The 25,872-nt window shown below is 32.8% G+C and overlaps 3 protein-coding genes across 4 annotated transcripts; all 3 read left to right on the plus strand.

The window, feature by feature from the left end:
* Positions 1-664: 664 nt before the first annotated feature.
* Positions 665-1,725, plus strand: LOC100749641 (protein UXT homolog). 2 transcript variants are annotated; one of them, XM_003489188.4, is made up of 2 exons: positions 665-953; positions 1,163-1,725. In XM_003489188.4, exon 2 carries the CDS (start codon positions 1,174-1,176, stop codon positions 1,606-1,608), a length of 435 nt encoding a protein of 144 aa, XP_003489236.1. In that variant the 5' UTR covers positions 665-953; positions 1,163-1,173; the 3' UTR covers positions 1,609-1,725. The 2 variants fall into 2 exon arrangements, with proteins under 2 accessions (XP_003489236.1, XP_012240632.1); XM_012385209.3 differs by having other exon boundaries at positions 669-998.
* Positions 1,726-1,942: 217 nt separating this feature from the next.
* LOC100748930 (cysteine sulfinic acid decarboxylase) lies at positions 1,943-7,286 on the plus strand. Its single transcript, XM_003489182.4, has 6 exons — positions 1,943-2,296; positions 2,948-3,194; positions 4,079-4,286; positions 4,366-4,742; positions 6,080-6,271; positions 7,022-7,286. Exons 1-6 carry the CDS (start codon positions 2,025-2,027, stop codon positions 7,193-7,195), a joined length of 1,470 nt encoding a protein of 489 aa, XP_003489230.1. The 5' UTR covers positions 1,943-2,024; the 3' UTR covers positions 7,196-7,286.
* A 1,314-nt stretch (positions 7,287-8,600) lies between these two features.
* Positions 8,601-17,625, plus strand: LOC100749526 (elongation of very long chain fatty acids protein 1). The gene is made up of 8 exons (XM_003489187.4): positions 8,601-8,909; positions 9,517-9,565; positions 10,134-10,324; positions 10,505-10,585; positions 10,652-10,814; positions 11,884-12,023; positions 16,394-16,584; positions 17,165-17,625. The coding sequence occupies exons 1-7, from the start codon at positions 8,760-8,762 to the stop codon at positions 16,556-16,558; spliced, it is 939 nt and encodes a 312-aa protein (XP_003489235.2). The 5' UTR covers positions 8,601-8,759; the 3' UTR covers positions 16,559-16,584; positions 17,165-17,625.
* Positions 17,626-25,872: the final 8,247 nt, after the last annotated feature.

Below are 25,872 nucleotides of genomic sequence, written 5' to 3' on the forward strand. Positions count from 1 at the left end.
ATCGCAGCGCGATCACCGGCAACTATGTTAATTTACATCACGTGCTATCGCGCAATGACACCATACGGCCATGGCACTCCCAGATTATCGAATTATCGAGTCAATTAATAAAATACTAATATGGTGTAATGGTGGTAGTTTCTCTTTGGAGGTCGAATCCGAATTATTAAACCTTCGTTCCAGTCAATTCATACATTTTAATGCAACCCAGATATGCGCGCACTATAACGTCTACTTGTGCCTTTATTTCACGATGATAGTGTCTTTAATGGGACGATAATACGCATCGAGGATTTCCCGGCGATTTTTCTATTTCCTAATTCGATGACAAGTGTGGCATATAGAATCCTGATAAATATTATATTTAACAAATTTAATCATTGGAAACATTGAAATCGTCTAATTTGTAAATATTCGTAATTTAATGTACTGCAAAATAATTTCTATATGGATAATTCTAATTACAAATTCAATTATAAATAACAGGATTAATACGATGTCCAGCATGAATAATTCTAATGTTATTAAAAATAACCATTTTCTACTTTAATTTATCTTAATCTTTTCTGTAAAAGTTACAAGAAGTATTTTGTATAATTTTTTTAAATATAATTTTCTCTTTTTGTGATAGGGACCTGTTTTACCATTGAGACTGTAAGAGTTCCCGACATCTTCCGCTAGAAGCACATTTGGCGCACTTTCACGAGCGCATAATTAGATGTGCTTTGCAAATAATATAATAGTGTATTTTATTCGAATAGTGTGTATTTATATAATTTTTGTGTCTCCGGAATTTTTGGTATAAAATACTGCATTGTGTGCGCGTAATATAATTCGCAATTGTTTACAATGTTAGAATAAAAACTGCTAGTTGATTATTATGTGTATATTAACCTCAATAGTCGGCGATATTTTATTTCTGTATGCGATTAATTGGACATAAATAGCACAAAGTGAGTGTTTTGAAAGGATCTATCTATTATTTATATTTATTTGTAGTAAGTGTATCTGATAATAAATTGCACTTTTTGTGCATAATGATATTCTATGAAATTATCATAACCTATATTCTATATACTTACACTATTTAGTTTTCTTGATATTATGAAGTTTATAATAATATGGGATGAAAATGGAACATTTTTGTAATTTTTATGTCCAGGCTGCTCAATTATGAATCCTGATATTCAGGAAAAGATTTTCAAGTTTGAAACGTTTGTCAATGATGTGTTGAAGAAGGATCTTGCTATATTAGAGCAGAAACTCGATACTAAGAATGGAGAAATTGCAGAGTTTCTTCAGTTAAAGGGTATGATAACTACCATTCAAAACAATGGCTTTGATAAAAGTGGCTTTAAAACTCAAGTAGATATTGGACAAGGTTTCTTTATTGAAGCACACATTCCCGATGCTTCTACAATTCTATTGGATATTGGTTTAGGGCATTATATGGAATTTTCTTTACACGATGCTCTAGCTGTTATCAATGTTCGAATTAAACTACTGGAACAGCAAATTAAACATTTCCATAAAGAGATAGCCAATACAAACGCTCATATCAAACTAATTCTCCTAGGCATTAGAGAATTGCAAGGGTTTGATAACTGAGTACAAAGCATATTTTGTATTGTGTAATTTTATGATCTTTCATGTATACATATTTCTCTACTAATTTTTGTACATATTGAAGCTTTAAATAAATGTCAAACGACATTGAAACACTTATTTTATTTTTTGAAACTCTTCATTTCCAAGATCGATGACGTTAGTCAATCACAGCGAGGCTAGTTTGCATAACGTATTCGCGCATTTAATCCAATGCAAATCGTTCGCTATGTCCCATCAACTTCGTACCCCGAATACCACTCTTTTGTTTCCTTGTTAAGCGCAATTGCGTAAATTTGCGAGGACCTTGTGCCTCGCTTATATATGATAGGGGCCAATCGCGAGCGAATCAGTACGTTTTTCGCTTCAACTTTGTTTTCTCATTTCACTACGTTTTTTGGCGTGAAGCGTTCATTTTAATGTCTGATTGGCGGAGCACACCATGCGTCGAAAGGCACAAAGAATTTCTCGAGAATCTTATCACAACCTTGATCGATTGCACCTTCGAAAGTGTGTCCCGTGAAAATCCTGTGTTGAGATGGAGAGAACCGGGTCATCTGCGGGATATTATAAATCTTAATTTGCAGGAAGAGCCCCGTAATCAAGATTGCCTTCTGGAGGTCGCGACTAAGGTTTTTAAGTATAGCGTTAAGACAGGCCATCCTTATTTTATGAATCAGTTATTTTCTGGGTGAGATATCGATAAGAGCATAAGTCTCGTTTCGAATAGAAATCATTTTAAAAATTATTTATAATTTGCAAAGAATTGGATAATTTGATCAAATGCTTATGAAACGTATATTCTAACGTCTGAAATTCTTTAATAGTACATATTATTATTTGTATTATTTTAGATCTGAAAAATTTATCAGATCTGAATAAACAAAATCTAGTACCTTTTATAAAGTGTTCAATTATATTACATTTATGAAATTTTCTTTTCTCCTAATAAAAGTTCAAGTGCAAATAATAAATTAATTTTTAGTATTAATTAAAATCTGTGCCTTTTGTATATTAAGACAACAAGTGTATATTATGGTCAATGATTTTTAAGTATATCTACTTCCATATTGCATGTATGTTAACGATACTTTGAATTTTACTTTTAATATTCGCAAAAGCACGTAACAAATCGATGTGTAAAATAATTTTATGTATTTGAACATTAATATTACGATTTGTTTTATTTCTTATAAAATGTGATTAAGACTTCGAATGACATTTTTTGCTAAGGTTTAATTATTAACATGAACAATTAAAAAATTTTGAACGTAACTTTGTTACTTGCTGTTGAAATTAGAAAATGTAATGTATACGCGTTATTGGATAAAAATTGATTTAGATTGGATCCATACGGTTTAGCCGGACAATGGCTCACAGACGCGTTGAACTGTTCAGTGTATACTTACGAGGTGGCACCGGTCTTGACATTAATGGAAAGCACCGTGATTACAAAATTATTAAGCATGTTTTACAAGGACGAAAATGGTACTACTATCGGAGACGGTCTTTTCTGTCCAGGAGGTTCCTTCGCTAACGGTACCGCCATTAACTTAGCTCGATTTTGGTTCAGGAAGAAAGTTCAATATGTGAGTAATTATTACCTTAATAAACAGCGCTGATATCACATCGTTTGGTTAATGTAGCAATAAAACCATATTCTAAATTATTTAACAGTATTGCCTGATAATAACCGTGGTATCCATTGGAGATGCAGATTATTGGTCATAAGATTGTATGATAAGGCGGAATAAATGGAACAGGTTTTTTCACGTCCGTGATAGTCACTAATTTTGTAATAATAGTTCTTAAAAATTATAATTTTTTTGTACAAAGTGGAAGATGTACAGAGTGTCTCAATAATTCTGCTACAAAACCATATCTCCGTTACTTGCAATGATGAATTAATTAGTTGGTTCGAAGAGAACACGTTTGCTGATGCGAGACATTCTTTTTCATCATCATATTCTTCATTAAGTATTATGTATTTATGTTTGCAAATGCTTAATTTAACAAATACTTTAATCTTATAAAGTTTTGCATATGAGAGACAAGGAAAGATACTGAGTAGTTTATTATGTCTCGCTGTCTTTCAAATTTGGTGAAATTAGAACTAAAATAACTTTTATAGTAAGCATTTCAGACACAGGTACCTTAATCTTCTTGTAATACAGGGAATACAAAAAACGCGGAATATAAAATATAGAGAATACAAAAACGAGACACCCTGTATATGTATTTTTATCTTCGACGTTTCATTTATTTTATATAATTTAGAATTTTTATCTTCAATACATGTAAGCTATAACAACGTTTAATAATTATAATTAATGGCTTTAATGCAATAAAAAATAACATAAAGTACGTATTCTGAAATTTTTTTACGTATTTATGAAGCTTTGTAACTAACATTTCGGATTTAATATCTATACTCTGTAATAACTAATATTCATTATTTTTTTGTGTGTTTTAGAACAAAAATATACCATCTATGAAGCTAGTGCTTTTTACGTCCGAAGACGCGCATTACTCGATTTCAAAGTGGGGAAACGTTTGCGATATAGAAGTTGTTCTCATAAAGACTGATGATTATGGCAGAATGGATGTCAGCGATTTGAGATTTAATATATTGGAGGTACAAAAAAAGAGAAATTATCCATTTTGCGTTACTGCTACTGCAGGTTCGTTGAACGATAATGTAACAGAGATATGTCATATAAATACACGGGTTCAATCGCTAATAAGTATGTTTATTTTTAGGAACGACGGTTTTGGGCGCGTTCGATCCATTGATCGAGATTGCAGATACTTGCCAGGAATTCGGTATGTGGTTACATGTAGATGCAGCCTGGGGAGGCGGTTTGGTATTTAGCAAAAAGCACAATGTACTTTTAAGAGGAATACAAAGAGCAGATTCTATTCTATTTAATCCTCACAAACTGTTGGCCGTTCCTCAACAATGCTCCTTACTTTTGTCTAAACACAAAAGCATTTTTAAGGAAGCTCACTCTAAAGAGGCTCCTTATCTTTTTCAAAAAGATAAATTTTATTCTAGAGATCTAGATGTTGGGGATAAGTATTTGCAGTGTGGGCGCAGACCAGATGTGTTGAAATTTTGGTTCATGTGGCAGGCTAAGGTAATTCAGGAATGAAATATTTGGTTTAACTTATCTTTGTTTTTATAAAATCATTGAGTTTATATCTAGTAGATAATTTCTGTTCAGAGATACTCTTTCTTCGAACTCCATGCAAGGTTTCACATGCACCGAACACAACATAAGTCCTACTTGTATGATACATAGGTACCTGTTCTTCCCTTATTAATCTTTAAGTGTTAACCACTTATGCAAATATGTGAAAAACTAGCCTTGGTAGCACTTTTTCCCCCGATCTTCCTATAATTGTGCATCTTGTACTTTGTGGTTTAAGCAAGTGCTACGATGCACTCCGTATGAGATAAGGGTCTGTATGCTATGTTTCAAGTGTTTACCAGTATACTTGTGCATATATTAACTTCCCCTGTTAGGAACGAAGAATGTTCATATTGCATCTATCTCAGTGCATTTTCAAGATCATAAAAGAATCTCCTGAAATTCTCAAGAGAATCTGACGATAGCAGTGGATTTAGATGAGTAACTTTCAAAGTTTTCATCCCTCATTCACACATATACATATTATAATATTCTTAATATACATATATATATGTATATTAAAGATTTGAATAATAAATTATTAAATCATAATACTGATGTTTGATAAATGCTTAACAAGTAGCATTCCAATCTGTATTGTAATTCAGATTTTATTCTCAGTGATTCTATCAAATTTAACATGTCTTAATTGAATCACAGATAAGACTAAGACAGAATGTTACTATAGTTTAGTGTAACAGAGTTTTGACTACTAGTATTTTGTACTTATTCACAAATGAAGTTGTTTTACTGACTCCTATGACATTCACCAACATACATGTCAATAGAAAAACTAACGTGTATCTATACTCTCGTTTCTTCTTTGTTGGAAACACGTAAAAATTTTATTATTATTTTTTATTTGTTAATAGAATATTATTAATGATAATTACTAGAAAATATATATTTTATTTCGTTAGTTATTTCGAGATATGTGTATAGTTCCTTCTTTTGACACGCCACAAGAATTAAATGAATTGTGATTCATCAATACATCTATGTAATTATCAGAAATTTATTAGTAATAATACGAATTTGTTATTAGTAGTAGTTACGTTATGGTATTAGTAGTTACGTATTAATAGTAGTTATGGTTTAAAAGTACCATGCTTAAGAAACATTAATGTTTTCTAATATAATCAAAGAAGAAAAGTTTAATAACTCAGTAATTCTTACTTTTTTGATATTTTTTATATTATATAAAGTCGAAATAATTTCTGTCATCATTTATTTATTTCTTGAGAATTGAATATATTACAGAACTAATAGGAAATTTGTTTCAGGGTACTTCAGGATTTGAAAAGCATGTCGATCATTTAATGAAACTTTCAGCTCTCTTCAAAGAAGAAGTTGAGAAAAGAGATGGCTTTAAATTAGTGACGGAACCGTGTTTTATAAATGTGTGTTTCTGGTTTATTCCACCATATCTAAGAATTCAGAATTCAGTTAACGATTACAAGAAACGATTAAACGAAGTAAGTTGATTAAATTTTTTATATTTTCATCGTAATATTTAAATACTAAAAAATGGGATGTTTTAGAACGATGAAATATTCAAATATAATGTATAGAAAATTGTTATACATATATACATATTTGTAATACATTTAAACAGTTTTTTAAAATATACTTAATGTTTTAAGAAAGTTTAGAATTACTTTAAACGTGCATTTCATCTAAGTTCTAAACCTTTTTTTATAATATATAAATTAAGTGGCCGACAATAAATAATGTTAACAAACTTTAATTATTTATATAAATTCGTAAAATGAATTGTTTAATTTTACATAGAGTTTGCAAATCACTTTCTACAAAATGGAATTAACACTTTTTTTTATGTATATCGTATTAGTGATATGTTTATAAGAACAGTTAAATTGCAATTATGTTGTATGAGATCATTAAGTACATATTTTGTATTTTTATAAGTTAATTAAAAAGTATGATATCGATGATAGGTACAATAGAAATCTGTACCTTCTATGGTAGATAAGCAGTCTTATCCTTATCAGATAAGAGATAAGAATTTCATTTTATAACAATCATTTCGCTTTTACTAGCAGTTAATAACTGACAACCTAAAAATATGTATGTATCTAATATTGATTACCACTCCTATCGAACAATGTTTATTCTCGAAGATAAATCAATGTATAAAGCTTAAAATATTACAAGGATAATATATCACAAAGATATATTTAATAAAAATTTATTTATTTCAATAGGTTGCACCAAAGTTAAAAGAAAAAATGATCAAAAGGGGTAGTTTGATGATCAATTATCAACCACTGCACGAAAAACCGAATTTCTTCCGTTTTGTTATTCAGAATTCAGGCGTAAATATAGAGGATATTCTTTACGTCTTTGACGAGATGGAAAACCTTGGAGAATCTATGTGATAATTTACGGTATATGCAAAACTCAATGTTATGATCTTTTAAATGGTTTATATATAGTTCTTATTTAATTATATTGCAATTCAAACAAAAGGTTGTGCCGTCATATTTTTATTTCCATTTCACCTGTCAATTTGCATTTCTATAATACGGTTCGCTATAAAGCTAAAAAATTGATTCTTTGTACGCTGTAATTAAAAATGTTGTATTGTGTTTGACAAATATTCCGGCGACAGAACTTTATCAGTTTGCCTCCGAAAGAACTAATGAATTCCAGCCACGAAAATCAATTCGTCTCGGTTAAATAGGCGAAACCTGGTAGCAGGTCGATCTGATTAAGGAAGGGACTGCTACTAAATTTCTAATATCAAGATACGAAGTTAATTGGTGACTGCCTTCGTTGTAGATCGTAGAACAGCGACTTACCGACTAATCCTGATTCAAGTGACAGCATATCGAGAAGCCCTATGTGTATCTATAATACTAAGTTTGTACTATGTGGAGCATACAAACTACTGTTTGCAACCATCGTAGCACAGTTTTTTCGTTTGAAATCAACAGAATCCTTTGACGCTTAATCTTGTCGAAATGGAACGATTATTAGTACTGCAAAACTTTTCTAATGATATTTTCATGTAATGTTGTATAGTATGTCATGTAATGTTTCATGTATAGTAAATGCTTTACTATATCATCTTAGGGAAAGAAATGGACCGGTAATTCCATTAATTCCTTGGCGTACAACATCATTATCGTTTTATTTCAAGTGCGTTTTCATTGTTCATATTTGCGTTTGATTCGCAATAAGCCGTGTTAATGAAATAATGTTTAATTACCAGTATCATTGAATCATACTGGGCAATTTTAGCAAACAGTATAAAATATCTGTATGCATAATTAATTATAAAAGCATGTGCAACGATTAATAGTCATGAAATTTTGCAAAACCGCGGTAACTTATAAATTGTAAGATTAAACGAACTTGTGTTAACATAATACTGACAAAAGCCTATTACACGTGTCATCGCTGGTTCCTTCTTTAATTTATCATTTCATTTCCAAGAAACCATATGATATAACAGAAATAAATTTACCTAATATACGTATAATCGTAATCCATCTTTATCCTTTTACATTACAAATACTACCAACGTTATTAACTTAATATTGTTATTAAAGTATTCATTACGAATGCTTTTTTAAATCATTTGTTTCACATATTCATCTCGCTCTAGATTTACATCCTTTAATTTTAGATTAGCTACAAAACATAAAACTATCGTTATGTTATTATAATTCTAACAAAAGAAAAAAAAAATGTAGGAAAGATTTCTTTGAACCATAACTTCCATATAACTTACTAAATGTTTGTTTAAATTTAGTTCTTTCGTAGTTTCAACATTTTATTTCAATGATCTATTTGTAAGCAATATTTTTTGTTCTACTAGTCTTGAATGCGTTTCTTTATCGTATTAAAATAGGGTGTCCGAGAAACCCTTTGCAGGGAACTGTGCTTGTGTGTTACGTTCCTGTTCCCGAGTCACTGCTAGGGGTGCTTGCCCTGCGGATGAACTTAGACAGTAGGTTGCCGCCACGAAAGACGGTGTTAACGTCGATAGTCAGTCACTATTCGAATCGTTCAGTAACCCGAATGTCAGTCGATATCTTCAAACTCGACGGCCAAGATGGGAAGGCTCTCCCAATTCATGTGCCACAGGTATTGCTTTTTTTCTTTTATTTCTGAAGTCTAATCGACAGTAAAAATTTGTCAAAGCCAGTTACACTTGTCAAAAGTAGTAGTTGTCGAAAATTTCAAATTTATTTCGAGTGAAATAATATCGTATAATTTTGGATAAAAGTTGCGTGCCGATTTTTAAGAAATCAATCGTTCGAACGAAGTGTTATTATTCGGATTATAAGTAAAACGTTGCGAATCGTGGCGAATTTAATTATCGTTGTTGGGACAACAACGTATTTAGTTTTGTATTTATTACTGTGATTTTCGGATATATTTTCATTTTAGAGGAAAGTATAATTCGATATGATTAATTCAATATGGTGATAGCAGTGGTGATAGTAGGTTATTCGATCATTGACATTTAACTACATCAAGTACAATCATATACATACAAATGTATCATCGTACAATACAAAGTCATTACTCTATTTAATGCCTCTAAGCTCGTACTTTTCTTATTTCTGTGATGTTGTTGATTGTTTTTCGATTGATAAACTAGCTCGTAATTTTTTCGTTCTACAGGATTGTACTTGATTTTTCTAATTATTTGTAAGATCGTCTGGGACATTTTCTTTGTTATTTGCAGAAAGTGGGATTCTTAGAAACGTATCGTTACATCATGGAAGATGCAGCAGGTTAGCTTCCTTCGATTTAATTGAAAACATAGAATATTTTAAATACCGTGGGACCTCGTTTGACCGACTTGGCTTGACTCGAGACCAAAGTAACCTGGATATCGCCTGGATATGCTAGAAAATTGCCACGAATGTTCTTCATTTTATGAAATTTCACTAGTATTATAATAAAACACGGTTGTCGTGATTATAGTGACAAAATTTATATATAAAACTTACAAGACATTTATTTTAGACACGTACTTGGCAAAAAATTAGTATATACGGTGTGAATAATTATTTTAAACATATAGCTAATGTTAAAAAATGCCTCCATTAAATATCGAGTAATACTAACGCAATGGATAATTATTTAAATAATTTTGTGACCTTCGCTCAAACGGGGCTCCTTTTTGGTTTGTAATTATTTCTAACTTATTATTAAATGTAGCTGAATAGCGAATGTAGGGTTGAAATCTCAAGTTGATAATTTCAATTTGTTAGATCTGTATTTTATGATATATACATTCTATAATTAAATAGCACTGTATATTATATTTTATAGCCTTTTTGAATCCTCCGTTTTTAGATTCCAGAGTAGCAGATTGGTTCTTAATGGGCAGTCCATTTCCATTGCTAGGAATTATATTTCTTTATCTGCTCTTTGTTCTTCGTTTTGGGCCTTTATTTATGAAAAATCGAAAACCATACAATCTAAATAAGTTTATGATTTGTTATAACATCTCTATGGCCATCGCGAGCGCAACTGTATTTTACGGGGTGAGTTCATCCGAAATAACTTACTATATCACGTTCTATTCATCCGAAATAGTCTAATGTAACAGTTAATTGTTGTTAATTAATAATTTTCATATAATTTGGAACAATAACTTATTCCTTATCGTCGTTATGTTACCATTACTATTCTTCAAACCGATTAATATATTTTTATATTTAAAGCTACTTACTTCGGGCTTCACCACTAAATTCTCTCTCGGATGCGAGACTCATGTCATTTCAAACGACCCTGACTCTTATCGCGTAAGTACCACAGTCATTAAACAAACGCGAATTTCGATATTACGAAAGTTATGTCGTATTTAATAGACGGCTCGATGGGTGTGGAGGCTCTTAATGTTGAAAGTCCTCGAGTTGAGCGACACCGTTATCTTCATTCTCAGAAAAAAATACAACCAAGCGTCTTTTCTTCACGTTTACCATCACACGTCGACCGCTTTCCTTTCGTGGATAGCCTGCAAATTTGTCCCAGGTAAATCTTTAGACATACGCGTAAATTTACCTGTAATTTCAATTTCATACAGATGATTGTGCTCCTTAAATATACGTGTAAAAATTGAAGGGTTCGCGACAAAAGCGATCCTGTCAATGTTGGTTTTTCCTCAAATCTCGTAACAGTAACAAAGTTAGTAATAAAGCAGACGAAGTATTATAAGTAAATTGTATAAATTACGAGTCATCCGACTACTCTATTTGTAAACAAGAAATCTATAATTTGCAATTTGCAACTCGTCAACTCATTATACAGGGTGGTTGGTAACTGGTGGAAAAAAGAAATCGGAAATATAGAATAAAAATTTAAAAAATTAAAAAATTTTAAAAATTAAAAAAATAACGTTAATCGAGACAACGATTTACAGTGAGATCCGTTATAACGAGACGCGATAAAGTGCACGCGTACCGAGCGAAAATTCAAAGTCGATTTTCTCGAAAACAAAGCCTCGAACGAAAAATTTGTATTCTATATTTTCGACTTCTTTTTTCGCCTAGAATCATCCCCTTTTCGCTTGTACCACCAGTTACCAACCACCCTGTATATCGTTAGGTGAGAAATTATTACGCAAGCGTATCTTAATTCTTCTAACTATATATTATTTGTCGATTCTAAAGAAAGCTAACAAATATTACTTCTAGTCATCGTAATTTCTTTATTATCGTTACCACTGTATAATCGCCGATTTCAAAAGATCTCATTATATTTGCAAATACTACGGTTCCCGTAGTTATCTCTCATAGCTTTGTAAATGGTTCGCGCAAACAATTTCATTTCAACTATTACAGCACACCGAGCTACCCGAAAAAGACTCGTATGAGTGGAAATTAAATTGCGCCACGACGTATCAAATTTACCTATTAAGCCGATGCAAAATGGCCATGGTATAAAACACAGAGGAACATGTACGAGCGAATTTCCAACAGTCGTAAATAAAATTCTCCTCTTGCAAAAAATTCATTGCGCGACCATGTAACTTTGTTACAGGCTTCCAACTATTTTCCATCCCTTTCTTCCGAACGTGTTAAACGCTCCTTGTTATTTACAGGCGGCATGTGGACGTTCACGATTATGCCAAACTGCATCGTGCACGTGATTATGTACACCTATTATCTGCTCGCCTGCTTGGGCCCACAAGTGCAAAAGAGGATCGCACCTTGGAAACAATATATTACTGGGTTACAAATGGTACGTTCCCATTTTCTATCTGACTCCGCTATCTGCCATGCTACGTACACATGGCCCGCAATGCATATATCGTCGGCGGTGTTTCGTTGCGCTCGCTGAATTGCCCTGCTGGAAGCGTTATTCGCTCATTTCACCGCGCACCGTCGCGTATCGCGTAATCGCAAAATTACATTCGCTGTCCTGCAGCGAATTTTTTAAACGTGAAATTGCTATTGACGTTCGATGGTCGCGACCGGTTATACGCAACTGGCTAAGTAAATTAATCTATATAAGCGAATAACGCGGTGTAGAAAATCCCGATCCACCGTGGACAATTCGTTGATCGATTGGTGAAACTGTTTGCGAAACTGGTCGATTGGATAATGGTAATAGTATAGAGTTGGCGTCGGTGCGACGGCGAGTCAATGAGAACAGGGGGTGGAATTTATGATGCGTCGTGAAGCTGCGAATCCGTGTCATTCGAGGGATTCGATGTTAGTTAGAATTCTATGATTCGGAATAGTTTTTATGAAAAAGCGCGTTGTATCTCGACCTTATTTGAAATTCTAATTTATATTTCGCTTACGTCGAAGCTGCAAACGATTCTCTATTTTTCTTATTTACGAACGTTACACTTCCTTCGCGTTTCTTTCCTTACATTTTTCCGTACTTTTTCTACTTTTCCCGATCATTACGTCATTATCTTGTCAGAAATCATTTTTTAATCCTTTACTATTTGTTATCCCTCTTGTTATCGTGCATTTATGAAGATAAAGACGTACGTATTAATTGTACGTAGTTGTACCTTAACTCATGCCTTTAATATTTATTAGCCAACTTTTATTCGACTTCCTATATTTCTTCTCTATATATTCTTATTATTATACATTGTATTATAATACAATATTGCATTCTTTTGAAGTAAACTTTGATTAAAATTTTAATGAATATTTAATGTTACCATTGTCACGTATTCTACGTGTTATACACATCTCTAAACACTGCTTAATTATTTAACGCATAAAATTATTATTCACGTCGCGTCGGTATAACGTAAAAACAATTACTTTCAGTGTAATATTTATGCGAGAAACGATATATTCGTTCAGAGATGTATAACAGTCTTAAAAAAAGATTGATCAACCGGTTGAATGGTCGAGAATTCAATATGCTCTAGCCAAAGCAATCGTTATAGTTGCACTGAAATTATTCTTTATATTTTCACTGACGTGCCAAGAATCATAGACGAAATGCATATAGTCATAAAATATAAATGTCAAAAAGGTATACAACGCTTGCAGAGTAAGGAAGTATCGGAAATAAATCACGTTTCTGTGCAAACCTTTTTGTTTTATCTGGAATTCATCTGAATATCACGTAGCATGAGTTTGACGAAAGCAATTTTGTGTAATAGCTCTAACGTTTCATATCACAGATTTTGATTTTTGAATAAAAAAGGCAGGATCATTTCGTAACGAGCAACTCTCTTTGCAAGAATTCCTCTTCGTTTGCTTGTCCATTAAATCAGTTTTTGTAAATGGAATATATGCGAAAATAATGCGACTAAAATGACTGTTTTTTTTCTTTATTAAAGTCTCGAAGAAAATCAGCCACAAGTCATCGTTCGATATGATTGAGATTATCGATCGTTCCGTTTCTTAGTTATCGAGTGATATTTAAAAATGAATTTGATAAATTCACATTTCAATTAAATTTGAGATCGAGTGAATTATTATGCAAATGCATAATTTTATCTACTAACCCTTTTAGTTACAGTAATTCTTTTCAATTATATCAATTTTAAATAAATAATTATGAGTTTTAATTTCCTGCAATTTTCTAATTTCACATCGGGTTCGTTCGCACTTACATTGGAAGATTTTCTTAACCCATTGGGTTGATTTATTCAATAAATTTTATTCCAAATTTATCATGTTCGTTCACGAAGTTTCATCCTCCTGCGGTTTCCTGATAAGGCATCAGTTTCGTCAGCATGTGAGTCTATTTCTAAAGACTTTGTAATAATGCATCCAGTTGGTTTTCTAGTCGTCGATATTTCCAGAGATTTCTATTTCCATCCATTAAATTCGGTGTTCCGTGATTTTGGTCAAATACTTTCGTAATATATTGGCAAACCGTACGAACTGTTTTAGAAAAATGAAATATCTTTGCGCTTTTAAATATTTTAGACCAATTTATTTTGAATACTGCAAGAAGAAGAAGTTATAAACGTTGGATAGGTTCTAAGAATATATCTTTTACTATAGAATTTTAATAGTGGTGCTACCTATACGGTACCGTTAAATCGCAAAAGGTTAAAATATTTTCAGGGTCCTCTTTCACAGTAATTTATTAAGCAATAATATTAGTGAATTGAAGAGTTATAATACAAATTATTCGTTACAGTATTCTATTCTACAATAATTTTACTTCTTAATTTGCAGCTTGTACAATTTCACGTGCTTGATTAATAAAGTCACTATGATACAATTACAATTTATTAATAACTTGTAACTTATGAATTATCAAATTTTGTTAACAGTATTATGTTAGTTGAATCGTACAGGAATTTATAATATCATTATAATATTTTAAAATTCAAAAACTGATTTAATTCTCATTTATTGTTAGTGACGATACTTGTCAAAGATAAAGAGACGACAGCTGTCAGATTTTTCACTGATAACATCATTATTTTCGACGAAGTTGTAAAAAGAAAAATTCCTAGACACCTTAATCGAACAATACCGATAGTCAAATACCGCGTTGTTATCTGTTATCGGCGTGCTCTTAGCTAAAGTGATTGCGCAATTGAAAATTTCATTCGAGTCACCGATTAAACCAGAAATCGTGGAAAAATGGATAAAAAGCTGTTCGAACTCCGTTCGAGTACTTTGGGAAACAATAAAACGCGGCCACGCCTTCGACCACCGAATCTCCATTGTTAAGAGATGCAATATGTTTTCGTGGACGAGAACGAAAAAGAAAAAAACGTAGGTATTCGTTACGAACAGGTTGTCGAACTAGGTATACGTATGTATAGGGTGTATCAAAATAGTTAAGCAAAAATTAGAATACGGAATGTTAGTCGGAAAGAAAATAAGAAATTTTCACATTATAGATTCTAACGTCGATAATTTTGATACCCGAGAAAATTATAATATTCAGCAAGAAGAATATCGCAATTCGAAAACTAATTTAATATTTTTATAAATAGTCGATAATAAAGTACTCATAAAATTCCTATCAGAGTGACAATGTCCTGTCAGAGTAACAAGTATACGAAAAAATAAATAATGTCAGAAAAGAAACACGCTTTTACCGATATATTTTGCAAGAAGATCATTCAGATCCCTTAAAAAATATCGTAGCAAGATTATACAATTGTCATGAAAAATTACAAATTGATCTTAACGAGATCTTAATCGTTCTTATATAGTTCTAACGTTGAACGTTTCTGTCCAACATTTTTGACGTAACCTGTATGTATGTTTCGCGTTTAGTCCGTATATTGGCTCGCATTTGGCTTGCCTAACTCGATAACCGGGTTTTTGCACTGGGAGTTGAAAGGGTTGTAAGTGCCCGATGTGGAATTACACGTGTACTGGCGGTGATTCGATTTGCGTTTCGAGTCCCGGTAGGAAACAACGGGTTAGGCGCACGGGAAAAGGGGCGACTGTTGGGGCTTTTTAATTAAATAATCCGTTGGTGAGCAACTTTTATTTCTCCGCGAGATATCTACACAACGATTTATCGGGTTACGCGGTCATTTAATTTCCAGTTGAAAACGTTTCATGCTGCGACGAGTGGAACTGCAGCTACGAATAAAGACAGACTAGAGTGTCATTTTACTTACAACACGATGAGAGGCCTTATTAAGCTTTGTCGTGCATGAACAACGTTGTTTTTGTTTCACGCTACTACTTCGAAGCGACCATTCGTTGCGATCTTATCGTAGGATTCCTTCTTTTCTTCCTTTGCCGCTCTTTACATTCCAAATTTTATATTTTACTTGAATAGAAAACTTTTAGCAAAAATCTTCGATATTAAATCGTCCTACACATTCGTGTCGTGATGCTAATACATATACGTGATATCTTCATATAGTTTACACATCTAATTTATATATCTAATATAGTTTATGAACACAGTGATAAGTAGGCTGCGGTAGACTGCAAAGATAAAGAGACACGTTTCATCTACTAAATATTAGATACAATAAATATATTAGCCATGTTAAAGTATACTTGATAAAATTTCAAATTCGATTTTTCTCGAAAACTAAATCTTAAACGAACAAATTTTATTCCATATTTTGTCGCACCCTGTATATAATTCTTAATTATGTGTATCACGTCAAAAGTAAAAAACGTTTTCTTTTATGATTTCAGTTGCAGTTCATAATCATGATATGTCATATGTTCCAAACTTTGTTACCTACTTGCGAGCCAAATCGGAAACCAATAGCTTATATCTACATGTCGCAGATTCTTGTCATGTTTTGCATGTTTTGCGATTATTACAAGAAATCATATCTGCGAAAAAAGACGGAATAGAGATTTAGAGTGACACAAAAGTTGGGGTAAGTTACGATATATCGTATAATACGTATTTCTTTTTTCTTTCTAAACAGAATTATTCCTCCATTAAAATTTTTTGCATCAACAAACTATCGAGCATTTACATAAATTTCTCAAATTGTATCATTTACAAATTTTATATATCTGTCTTAATACAACAATATATTTTAGAGAATTGTATTCATTGCTGAAAATAATTGGTTTTAATAGGATCGTTTCAGTAATTATACAGGAATACCGTTTCAATCGAATATTCTTAGTCAACCAGAAACATATTTACATTATTCAGCCTTTGTTTCACGTGCCTGTATTACGACTCAATTAAGCATAGAATTATAATTATTCGAAAATGATATTCCAATCGTTATTATGGCAATAAATTTTCACCAAATTTGCCAATTATTACTCCATATATCGATTATCCTGTAACTCTTACAATTATTTCATTACCACCAATGTATCGATTACGGTGTTTTAATTTTACTAGAGTATCAATTTGATATCAATTAATCGCCACAATAAATTCATACGCATGTACCATAATGACCATTTCATTTGAATAGCTGCCTTTTATGCCGGCAGGTGATTTCGGATTACACGCTGCTCGAATGCTTCCTTCAAAATCGTAGAATTCATCATCGAAGAGGCGTCTCTGCATAAACATAATTTCATGGAAAATTAAAATGAAACAATCACGGACGATTACGTTTGATATACCGCACTGGTGGAACGTATTAGACAGAATATATTAGCATAGGATACGATATAAGATCAAAATTCTTTCTCTTAAATGTTGCTTTACAAATATGTATACTGCTTACTGCGAAAATGCTTAATTATCATCAAAATTAATATTTTAAATCGTACGTATTTTAAATGAATCTTTCAATATATCGAATTTTTTTTTGAAGAGGTTTAATGAAATATGTAGACACAAAGAATTTAAAATATACAAAATTTTTAATAATCACTTATGCCAATTGTTATAATTAGTCAAACATAGATGGATTTTACTAGTAGTATGCAGTTTTTCAATAAAAAAATGAACGATATCTAAACATTTTATTTTTGCTTCCACTTGATGAAGGGCGAGCAAGTAGACACGTCGAAAAGTAAATTATCTAACTAGTTGTTAAATGTATGATTCGAGTATATACACGGATTTTTAATTACGTTTTTCGTTTTCAAAAACAACGAACTAAATACAGAACGTGTATGGAAGGATTTGTGTTTATAATATTGTTGGGTACAAAGAGATTGATATAAACGACACTGCTCGGCTTTGTTAGAAATAAAATTACTTATGGATGTTTCAATTAATTAAAGCTTAATTATTTGACATTATTTTTAAACGAACAGACACACCAAAAAATTGATCAAGGTATGGGAAGTTTCCATCAACTTATATTAAAGTGTAAGACAAAGATAGGACGTAGATGAGCAAGTAGGGACAGACTACCAATTGTCAGACGTAACCTGTAATCAAATAACGAGAGCTATAACTTCTGAAGTTTTAACAAGTCTAACGAGTTGAACGCATGTTTCGATTAAAAGTTACTTAACTTAATAAGAAAATATAAAATTTCTCGGAAACAATATCATGTAAATTGCTCAAATAACTTTTAATTCATTCCTTCGGGAAATAGAAACTTTTCTTTATCCCTTGCAGTAATTCAACTACTTCTCCATGCCACTAGAAAGTTTAACGAATGGCCCAGTATTACTAACGCAGTGTTATCAATCAACTTTTAATAAGCAACTTTCGTAATCGTATGTGAAAATTGAAACTATGATATAATTTTTTATATTATTTCTTAATCATTATTGAGTCTTAAAGGCTATGTAAATTTTCTTTTAGCATTATCGTCCCATTGTAAGACTATAGCGATGTTATTTGTAATTATCCCAAATAATACCACTCTTTACTATTTCGTTTAATACTGAATAATAATGAAACACTTGTATTTGTTGATTTTATTGGTTTTCACGATTAAAAAACAGCACTGAAGTGAAATTTCGTTCATGATATCATAAACGTGATTTCCTTTAACAACAGCCTTTAAAAGTTAATATTAATTACCTATAAATACATTAACAAATAAATCGACGGTATAATATTTTGATAATGACAATTTATTAATAATAATTAAGAAATAATATAGACACAAGACTATGTAATAACATATTTCCAATAATTACTTTTTTCAAACTTGTTTTTCGCTAACTAATTGTATTTTTTCCTTTTTTTTTTAATCATTACGATGAACCATTAACGATCAATGTATAATTTCAGTTAAAAAAGTGAAGATGACCTTAAAATCTCCGAAACTGCTCCAGATGTGAAAATATTATTACTGCCATATTAATTCCCTCTATACTGAACAACTTTTATTAATATACAACTTTTATCTCGAAAAACAACGTAGATATTCATGTGTCGATTCTTATTCTATCACCCTGTATATCTCTTTTCGTGAAAAGTTATACGCATCGCTCTCGTATACGGCTGCGTTCCCTCTGATGGACACGCGTGTTTAAGGGGATGGTATTACAGCCGTCGTTTTCCTGTTCGACCAAAATTAGCATAGAGGATTAGCGCGTCTGTGGCTTAAAGTCGACACGCATGGTTGCACGCCGATAAGAGTTTATTAACGCCGGCTGTGTTTATCTTGCAATTTTGACCGGCCCGAAACCCTATATCCTACCCTCGACTTTCTCTCACCAGATTTAGGGTAAGCTGATTCAGTATCCCGTGTTAGAAACGATTATAAAAATCAAATTTATTAAAGGCGATGGACTATTTCGATCAACAATTTCTTTGATAGTGGATAAAGAATAATAGGTAGAAAGTTGACAGCAATGAAAATTGAATTCCATAAAGATCATTTTGACTTGTTTCTATCTGCATAAAAATGGATCAACTATTCGTATCCATTTATAACATGCATTAGTAATCCATTTCGTGCAATTTTTTTTTTTTAGCCATAAGTAAACGTTCGATGTAGTATGAAATCGGGCGATATTGTAGGTCTAACAAAAAGTTCGAGTATTATTCTCTTCATATTTTCTATTTTCCTTTTTTCTAGCTTTTTAATAAAACTCTAAATATACCGGCCATTAAAATCTTTTACGGAAATAGAACTGCACAATATTTCGAAATTTTCAACAAAGTTATATTAAATGAAATATACTAAATTAAATAATTTCTTTAGGAAACTAATCGAATAAATTGCTTTATAAATAAAAGCGGAAAGAACGATGTCATACAGCATAAGCAAAATTACGTTTTTTTTTTTCATTCTATTCCACTTTGTAATGTTTTAACAGAGAATCGCTATTCCTTTTACTGAATTAATAATATCAAAGAACCGCGAATGCATTACTTTTGCTGTGAAGTATTAAACGCGGGTGCGTGCGTCCTTCGTGGTGGCATGCAATACTTATAACTATGAAAGAGAAAGGGGCAAATCCTTTCGTCTGAAATGTGTGACCGCGCAACCAGCTACCTCGCCTTTACTCCATGAATTTATTTTTTAGACCTCGTGAGGTTTGTTCATGTCCGACATTGTGAAGCTTTTGTCGTGCCACAACTTCTGCGATTTGCAAATTTCAAGCAGTCACAGGAACTATCCTCTTTTCTACGGAAAATATTGGCGAGTTCCGTATAGCGAGCTGACGTCGAGGAATAGTTTTATAATTTTTGAATTTTTGTTATAAATACTCAACGCATAGATATAAGACATTCTGTATATCTTTATATTCACACGAATATGAACATCACGGAAGGAAAACACGATGAGTATATCTTTGTTGATTCTCTGAATTTAATGTAATCGTATGATTAAACAAGAGGAGAATTTTTATTTAATATAATTAGAAATGAAAACAATTCGTTGGATTCAAATAGATGGAAGATTGACAAGATTTTGTATTATATTTATTCAGAAAGTTCCCCATTTTGTCTTTCATTACGAATGACAGTATCCATTCCTCTTTTTGATATGCTTTTAACCGTTTCCAAATGCTTCATTTTTATTGCGTTTGAATGACGACGGAAAATCTGCACGGTTCTCATTTTCCAAAAAACTAAACACAAAATCTGGGTAGACCTCCTCATTGTTGCTTCAGCCAAGTCTCTCGATCATTACGGTGTTTTTTCATTTGGAAACAGAAGCTTGCTAGTTTAATGTCAGTTAGCTGTTCGCGTCGTGTAATTTCTGTGCCATTTTAATATTTAAAAATCACCGTGATTATAAGAGAAACGACGAACTAGTAGAAATTTTCGCTTCAAATTAAAAAATTCAGCTTACAGATTTTTCTTCGTAATGTATAACATTTATACACAAATATATATTATATATAAATGTGTATTTATAGTAAAAGTTTAATGTTGGTGATGGCAAACTGTTGTTATACAATTTGTAATGCCGAAAAGGATAGACCATGCTTTTTACAAAATGTTTCAAATTTAAATATTTAAAATTGTTCCACCGTTAAAACTATCAATAGCCGCTACATAGAACTTGTACTAAGTCAAAATGGAAGATAAGTATATACATGCATGAACAAATATATAATGCAAGGGAAAAATAAATCTTTATCGACGCATATATTTTGCAAAAAATCATTTAAATCCTCCAAAATGTATAGAATAAAAAACAAAGTATAGAATTTACAAGGATACACGATTATGGAAGCTTTATTTACGTTTTTTTTTTTTCAAAAAATAATCTTCTTGATCCTCGTTCATACTATTCTAGAAAATGATAACCAATCTTCGTATTTTATAAAATTAATATCTATTCATTTTTACGGACACGCTACATATTTTAGTTCGCAGGTGTTGCTCGTTCCTGCAGTTACAAACTTATGTATGTATATACATATATGGCTGAAATAAGTAATATGCCATTTATTTTCTGGGTGTGACGTCACCCACCCAAGTGACCTCCGCTTCTTTTCAGGCATTCGCATCTGCTATGCGCTTTATGCATGAGATGCAGTATATTTTTAGGAATATTACAAATTTCTAAGTTCTTCTACGTCAAGTGAGCAAGTTATACTTTATAATTTCATAGTTTTCCCATTTGTTTTTATAAAACCGAGAATCTATCGTCGAAAACACGATTTCACAAGCTTTAGATTCCAGAAATATTTCACGTTCGCGTTAAATCTTCGTATCATCGATTAGCCGTTCTTTCGTTAAAAGTATCATTACCATAAGCATCATCGTTTTTCACTTCCATTTTTCACAGAATATAAATCATCCAGCCATGAGACCAGCTGCCGTGCAATTGCATCCCGCAGTCTAGAAACGGCGTCATTTTTTATCGTTCGAAAATTTTAATTTTCTTTTCGGACTCTCATTACTGGCGGGACGCGCGTGGTCGTGATTCTTTTGCAGCGGCGCCAATATCGCGAAATTTATAAGACAGTGTGCCGCTACCATATTGCGGGGCCACACTGTGCGACGTAACTGCTTGCTTAAATACCGACCAAACGCATACATACGTCTGGCGGATACAACGAGTCAGAGCGCGGCCAACTTCCGGTCCTTTGGCACGATACGACGATTCGAAAGCTCGTTCGAATCGCCCGCCGTAATCGTATATCTCTTACCGTGCCAGGCCGCCACTTCCACTCTTGGATAATTATGGCACACCCCATGAAACAGGCTTTCGTTGTCAAGGAAAGAATATATTAAATATAATATATTCCTTTGTTGTTTATAGCGCTGTTTCTTTCGCACGGCGATTACTCTACCGTCTCGAATTTAGAAGTACAGTACCGCGCAAAAGTATATGAATGTTTGATTAATTTTCACAGAAGATAATCTACTTGCAAGATTACAAACAGGAAGATTCAGGACGGGTTTATTCTCCATTAGCGTCGTCGTGAAATATCATTACATTAAATTTAGCTCGATAACACTTGATACAAATATTTTTACGTATCTTTAAAAGTTAATATCCTATAAAAAAAAATAGCATAATCATGACAGTCGAGCGGAATTATAGTACTAGTGAAATTTCCAAATGTTTCCTATAACGCGGTTAACGCATTCGTAAAAGATGTCCGCAGACGTTGCGATACTTTTGTGCGATCCTGTCTTATAATTTGTAAATCCTGTACACAAGTTCCGTTACAAGATATTTACTACAGTTTCAGAATATAGTATCGGTCACAGGAACGCGGATTTTCGATGATTATAGTTATAAGCGAAACGTAATAGAGTAGATGGTGACATTTACGACAGGATGCGAAACCATAGATTACTGCAAGGTGGTTCGAACAAAAGCATGGTTCGCGATAGCATACTGAAATTTAATAACCACCAAGCACCGACTTGAATCCGTTTAGAATTTAATACTAATTTAAAAGAGATTAGTTTCGTATCCGGCTCTAGACAAGGATCACTGCTCTCTCAGCCGACCCCCTGCTTTCGTCCTGGGGTGAATTTCAGGGGCCAGCAACCGGGCACAGAAGCCGTGTTCCCATGGGGGAAGCGGCTTAATTAATTGAGCTTAATTTAAATTTAATTTAATTTTCCTCACGCCCTCGTCTGGTCTCTTTCGTTCTGCACATAGACACGCGTGTCTTTTCTCGTCTTTGAAAATCTTTTGAACGAATAGAAGCATTATCGAACATCGAAAACTATGAGCATCAATATCGATGAACATTTATAGAGAAAACATTGATTTTGTAAAATTTGTACAATCGCGTAATTTTATCTTTTTAGTTCGTCATTTTGTTGTTTGTTTGTCGCTATTTTTCGAATTTACGTCTCACAAAATCGTGAAACAGTTATTTTAAAATTAATGCTTTTGAGATACACGACCAGTAAAATTGATTTTCTCAGAGTGTGCTTGTTGTTTGTTTGTTTTCCTCTTCTCTCGAACATTTAAGATAGCATCCATTATATATGATATTAGAAAGAAAAAAGATCTGCTTCATTTTTATTATAAATGTAGCTGGAATTATTTATCCAAGAACCGTCTCTTGCAGTTTGTCATCTATAATTCTATCGTATTATTCTTCTAGACAGCGATTTACAGAAAATTTAAACTTTCCAGCATCCGAGAACAATAAAATCCCTTCCTGCAACTGCAATTACTCTTCCTTAAGTTTCAGAATGTAATTGCTTGCTGGTGAAGTTCGAGGAAAGAGGCTGTGCAATAAGGATTGTAAACATTTAAATTCCAACTATTCCGAATCCAGTATCGATAAATTTTGATGATCGTGGATTTCCACGATTGAAATATTATCGAGAAATTGTTGAGAAAAATATCGGTTACGGATAAGATTATCGGAATTCTATGGACAAACTTTTTTTAAATATTACGTCTGTCCGTAACGATGGTCTAACACGAGAAGTCACATCGTGTTAAAAATTATCGTTAGAACGCGAATGTTCGTGCATTTATGGAAAATTTAAACATGTAGAAATGCAGAGAACAAATCACACGCATGATACTACGTTAGAATATATAAAACATCTAAATCACGATCGTTATGATATTTAACGAACGAAATAAATTTTTGTTTAAATTCCATTCTTTAATTGTAATTATAGAACCATAAATTTGCAGAATTAATCGTAGTCTAACAATCATTCGATACAGAAAAATTGTTTTCTACGAACAAATTGCCGCTATAAAGCTTCACAATACATTTCACTGCTCGATTTTATGTTTCGAAACATCGAAGGTGGGCCAAAGGAAAGTTTGAAGCGCGTCTAACCTCGAATGATTTACTTGGGATGTAAATCATTTCTCGCGAAGGCTGTGTCGAGGTGTGCTACGTCCCCGCGTGAATTTCCAGAAACGATTCGTATCTCGTTCGTTCCACTTAGCTCGTTGGGATATCGAAGACCCTCTCGAAAGAACTTTTTCCTCGTTTTTCCCGGCTCCACTCAGGCTCCTCCCATTTTCCACGCGGAGGAATTCATCTCGTGGAAAACTTTCAGTTTTGTTCTTCCCTCTTGCGCGCGTTCCTCCGTGTGATTGCTCGTCCGCGGAAAAGAAGGAAGCGGAGAACCGATGCCAAGGAAAACTTTGAATATTTACAGATAGGGCGCGTTCCGACATTCAAGGGGGCAACCTTTAAAATTTATTAGCGAATATCGATGAAATTCCAGCACGTTTTAAGGTGAGGGAGGAACGAGAAAGAGCGAGAGAGCGAATGTTCGAGGTGAGCGCGTGCGGCTAGAAAAATCTCACTGAGGACTATTTTTTTGCGAAAGAAACGGTGGAACCGGATAACGGAAGTTTAAATTAAATTTCGAAAGGAGAAACGTAAGTAAATTATCGTAGGTTTTCTTACGTGAATTAGGAAACTCAAGTAAAAACATGAATTCTCTATAATATTACTATTTATCAAACAATTGCTCAAATGAGAAATAGAATTGGCTACTAAATTATTTCCCTAGAAATTGCTTCGGACGATTAATAGACTTGAACGAATACGAAAGTAAAAGAATAAAATTGAAAACGATTTATCGAATTCTTGCAATAAGAAACGTACGATCTATAGGAAAAGATATTAACAATTCCATATTCTACTTTTACAAACTACGTTTTCTCGAAAATTATAAGCATTTATTTCAGGAAAGTTAGGTTTAAGGAAATTGAGTCGAGAATCCTAAAGAGTCACTCGAGAGGTAGAAAATTCCAAGTTAAATTTCCTAGAACGCAAAGAGGGAAGATTCTTTAGTTTCTTATGCAGATTGTGTACAATTTATACAGAACGGTTTTGTAATTCTAACGAACACAAACATGGAATTAATTCTTTCATGCAGCAGCCTGGTCGTTTCCTCTCGTGGTTAGAAACAGACACATTGTCCTTTTAATATGCGACGGAATAAAACATCATTCGGTTAGGCGAACTTCCTCACATTTTTTCGCGTCGACTTTTACACACAGAACCCTGAATATTCATCAGTAAAGTACGATGAGAAAGTTCAATCTGCAAGAAGTGGACGACCGACTTCGTTAGGGTGTTCTCTCTTTCAGTTCAAAGTTTCGGTCTGGACCGGAGCTTCGGATAAACTTTGATAAGGTAACATTGTTACCCGTACCCCTGACAAACGAATAGCTTTTTACTTTGTCAGAGAACATACCCGATATCGCTTCGAGGTAGATAGATCGGATACAAAATTAGGAATGTTGTGCGTAAGATGAAAACTTTCGATAATTTCATTCGACTAAAGATAAGTTTGTACTTCGCGATGAATGTAAAAATATGGCGAAGAAACATTAATAACAAGCTGATTGGTTATTCGACTACTGACA

This window comes from Bombus impatiens, unplaced genomic scaffold (genome assembly GCF_000188095.3).
Source record: "Bombus impatiens unplaced genomic scaffold, BIMP_2.2 scf_0318, whole genome shotgun sequence".
Taxonomy (NCBI): domain Eukaryota; kingdom Metazoa; phylum Arthropoda; class Insecta; order Hymenoptera; family Apidae; genus Bombus; species Bombus impatiens.

Excerpts from the sequence above, each read along its gene's own strand:
- LOC100749641 (XM_003489188.4), top strand. The coding sequence starts at position 1,174 with ATGAATCCTGATATTCAGGAAAAGATTTTCAAGTTTGAAACGTTTGTC.
- LOC100748930 (XM_003489182.4), top strand. The coding sequence starts at position 2,025 with ATGTCTGATTGGCGGAGCACACCATGCGTCGAAAGGCACAAAGAATTT. Across the intron at positions 4,287-4,365 it reads TTGCGTTACTGCTACTGCAG|GAACGACGGTTTTGGGCGCG; the intron begins GTTCGTTGAACG and ends GTTTATTTTTAG. Across the intron at positions 6,272-7,021 it reads ACAAGAAACGATTAAACGAA|GTTGCACCAAAGTTAAAAGA; the intron begins GTAAGTTGATTA and ends TTATTTCAATAG.
- LOC100749526 (XM_003489187.4), top strand. The coding sequence starts at position 8,760 with ATGAACTTAGACAGTAGGTTGCCGCCACGAAAGACGGTGTTAACGTCG. Across the intron at positions 10,815-11,883 it reads AGCCTGCAAATTTGTCCCAG|GCGGCATGTGGACGTTCACG; the intron begins GTAAATCTTTAG and ends TGTTATTTACAG. Across the intron at positions 12,024-16,393 it reads ATATTACTGGGTTACAAATG|TTGCAGTTCATAATCATGAT; the intron begins GTACGTTCCCAT and ends TTATGATTTCAG.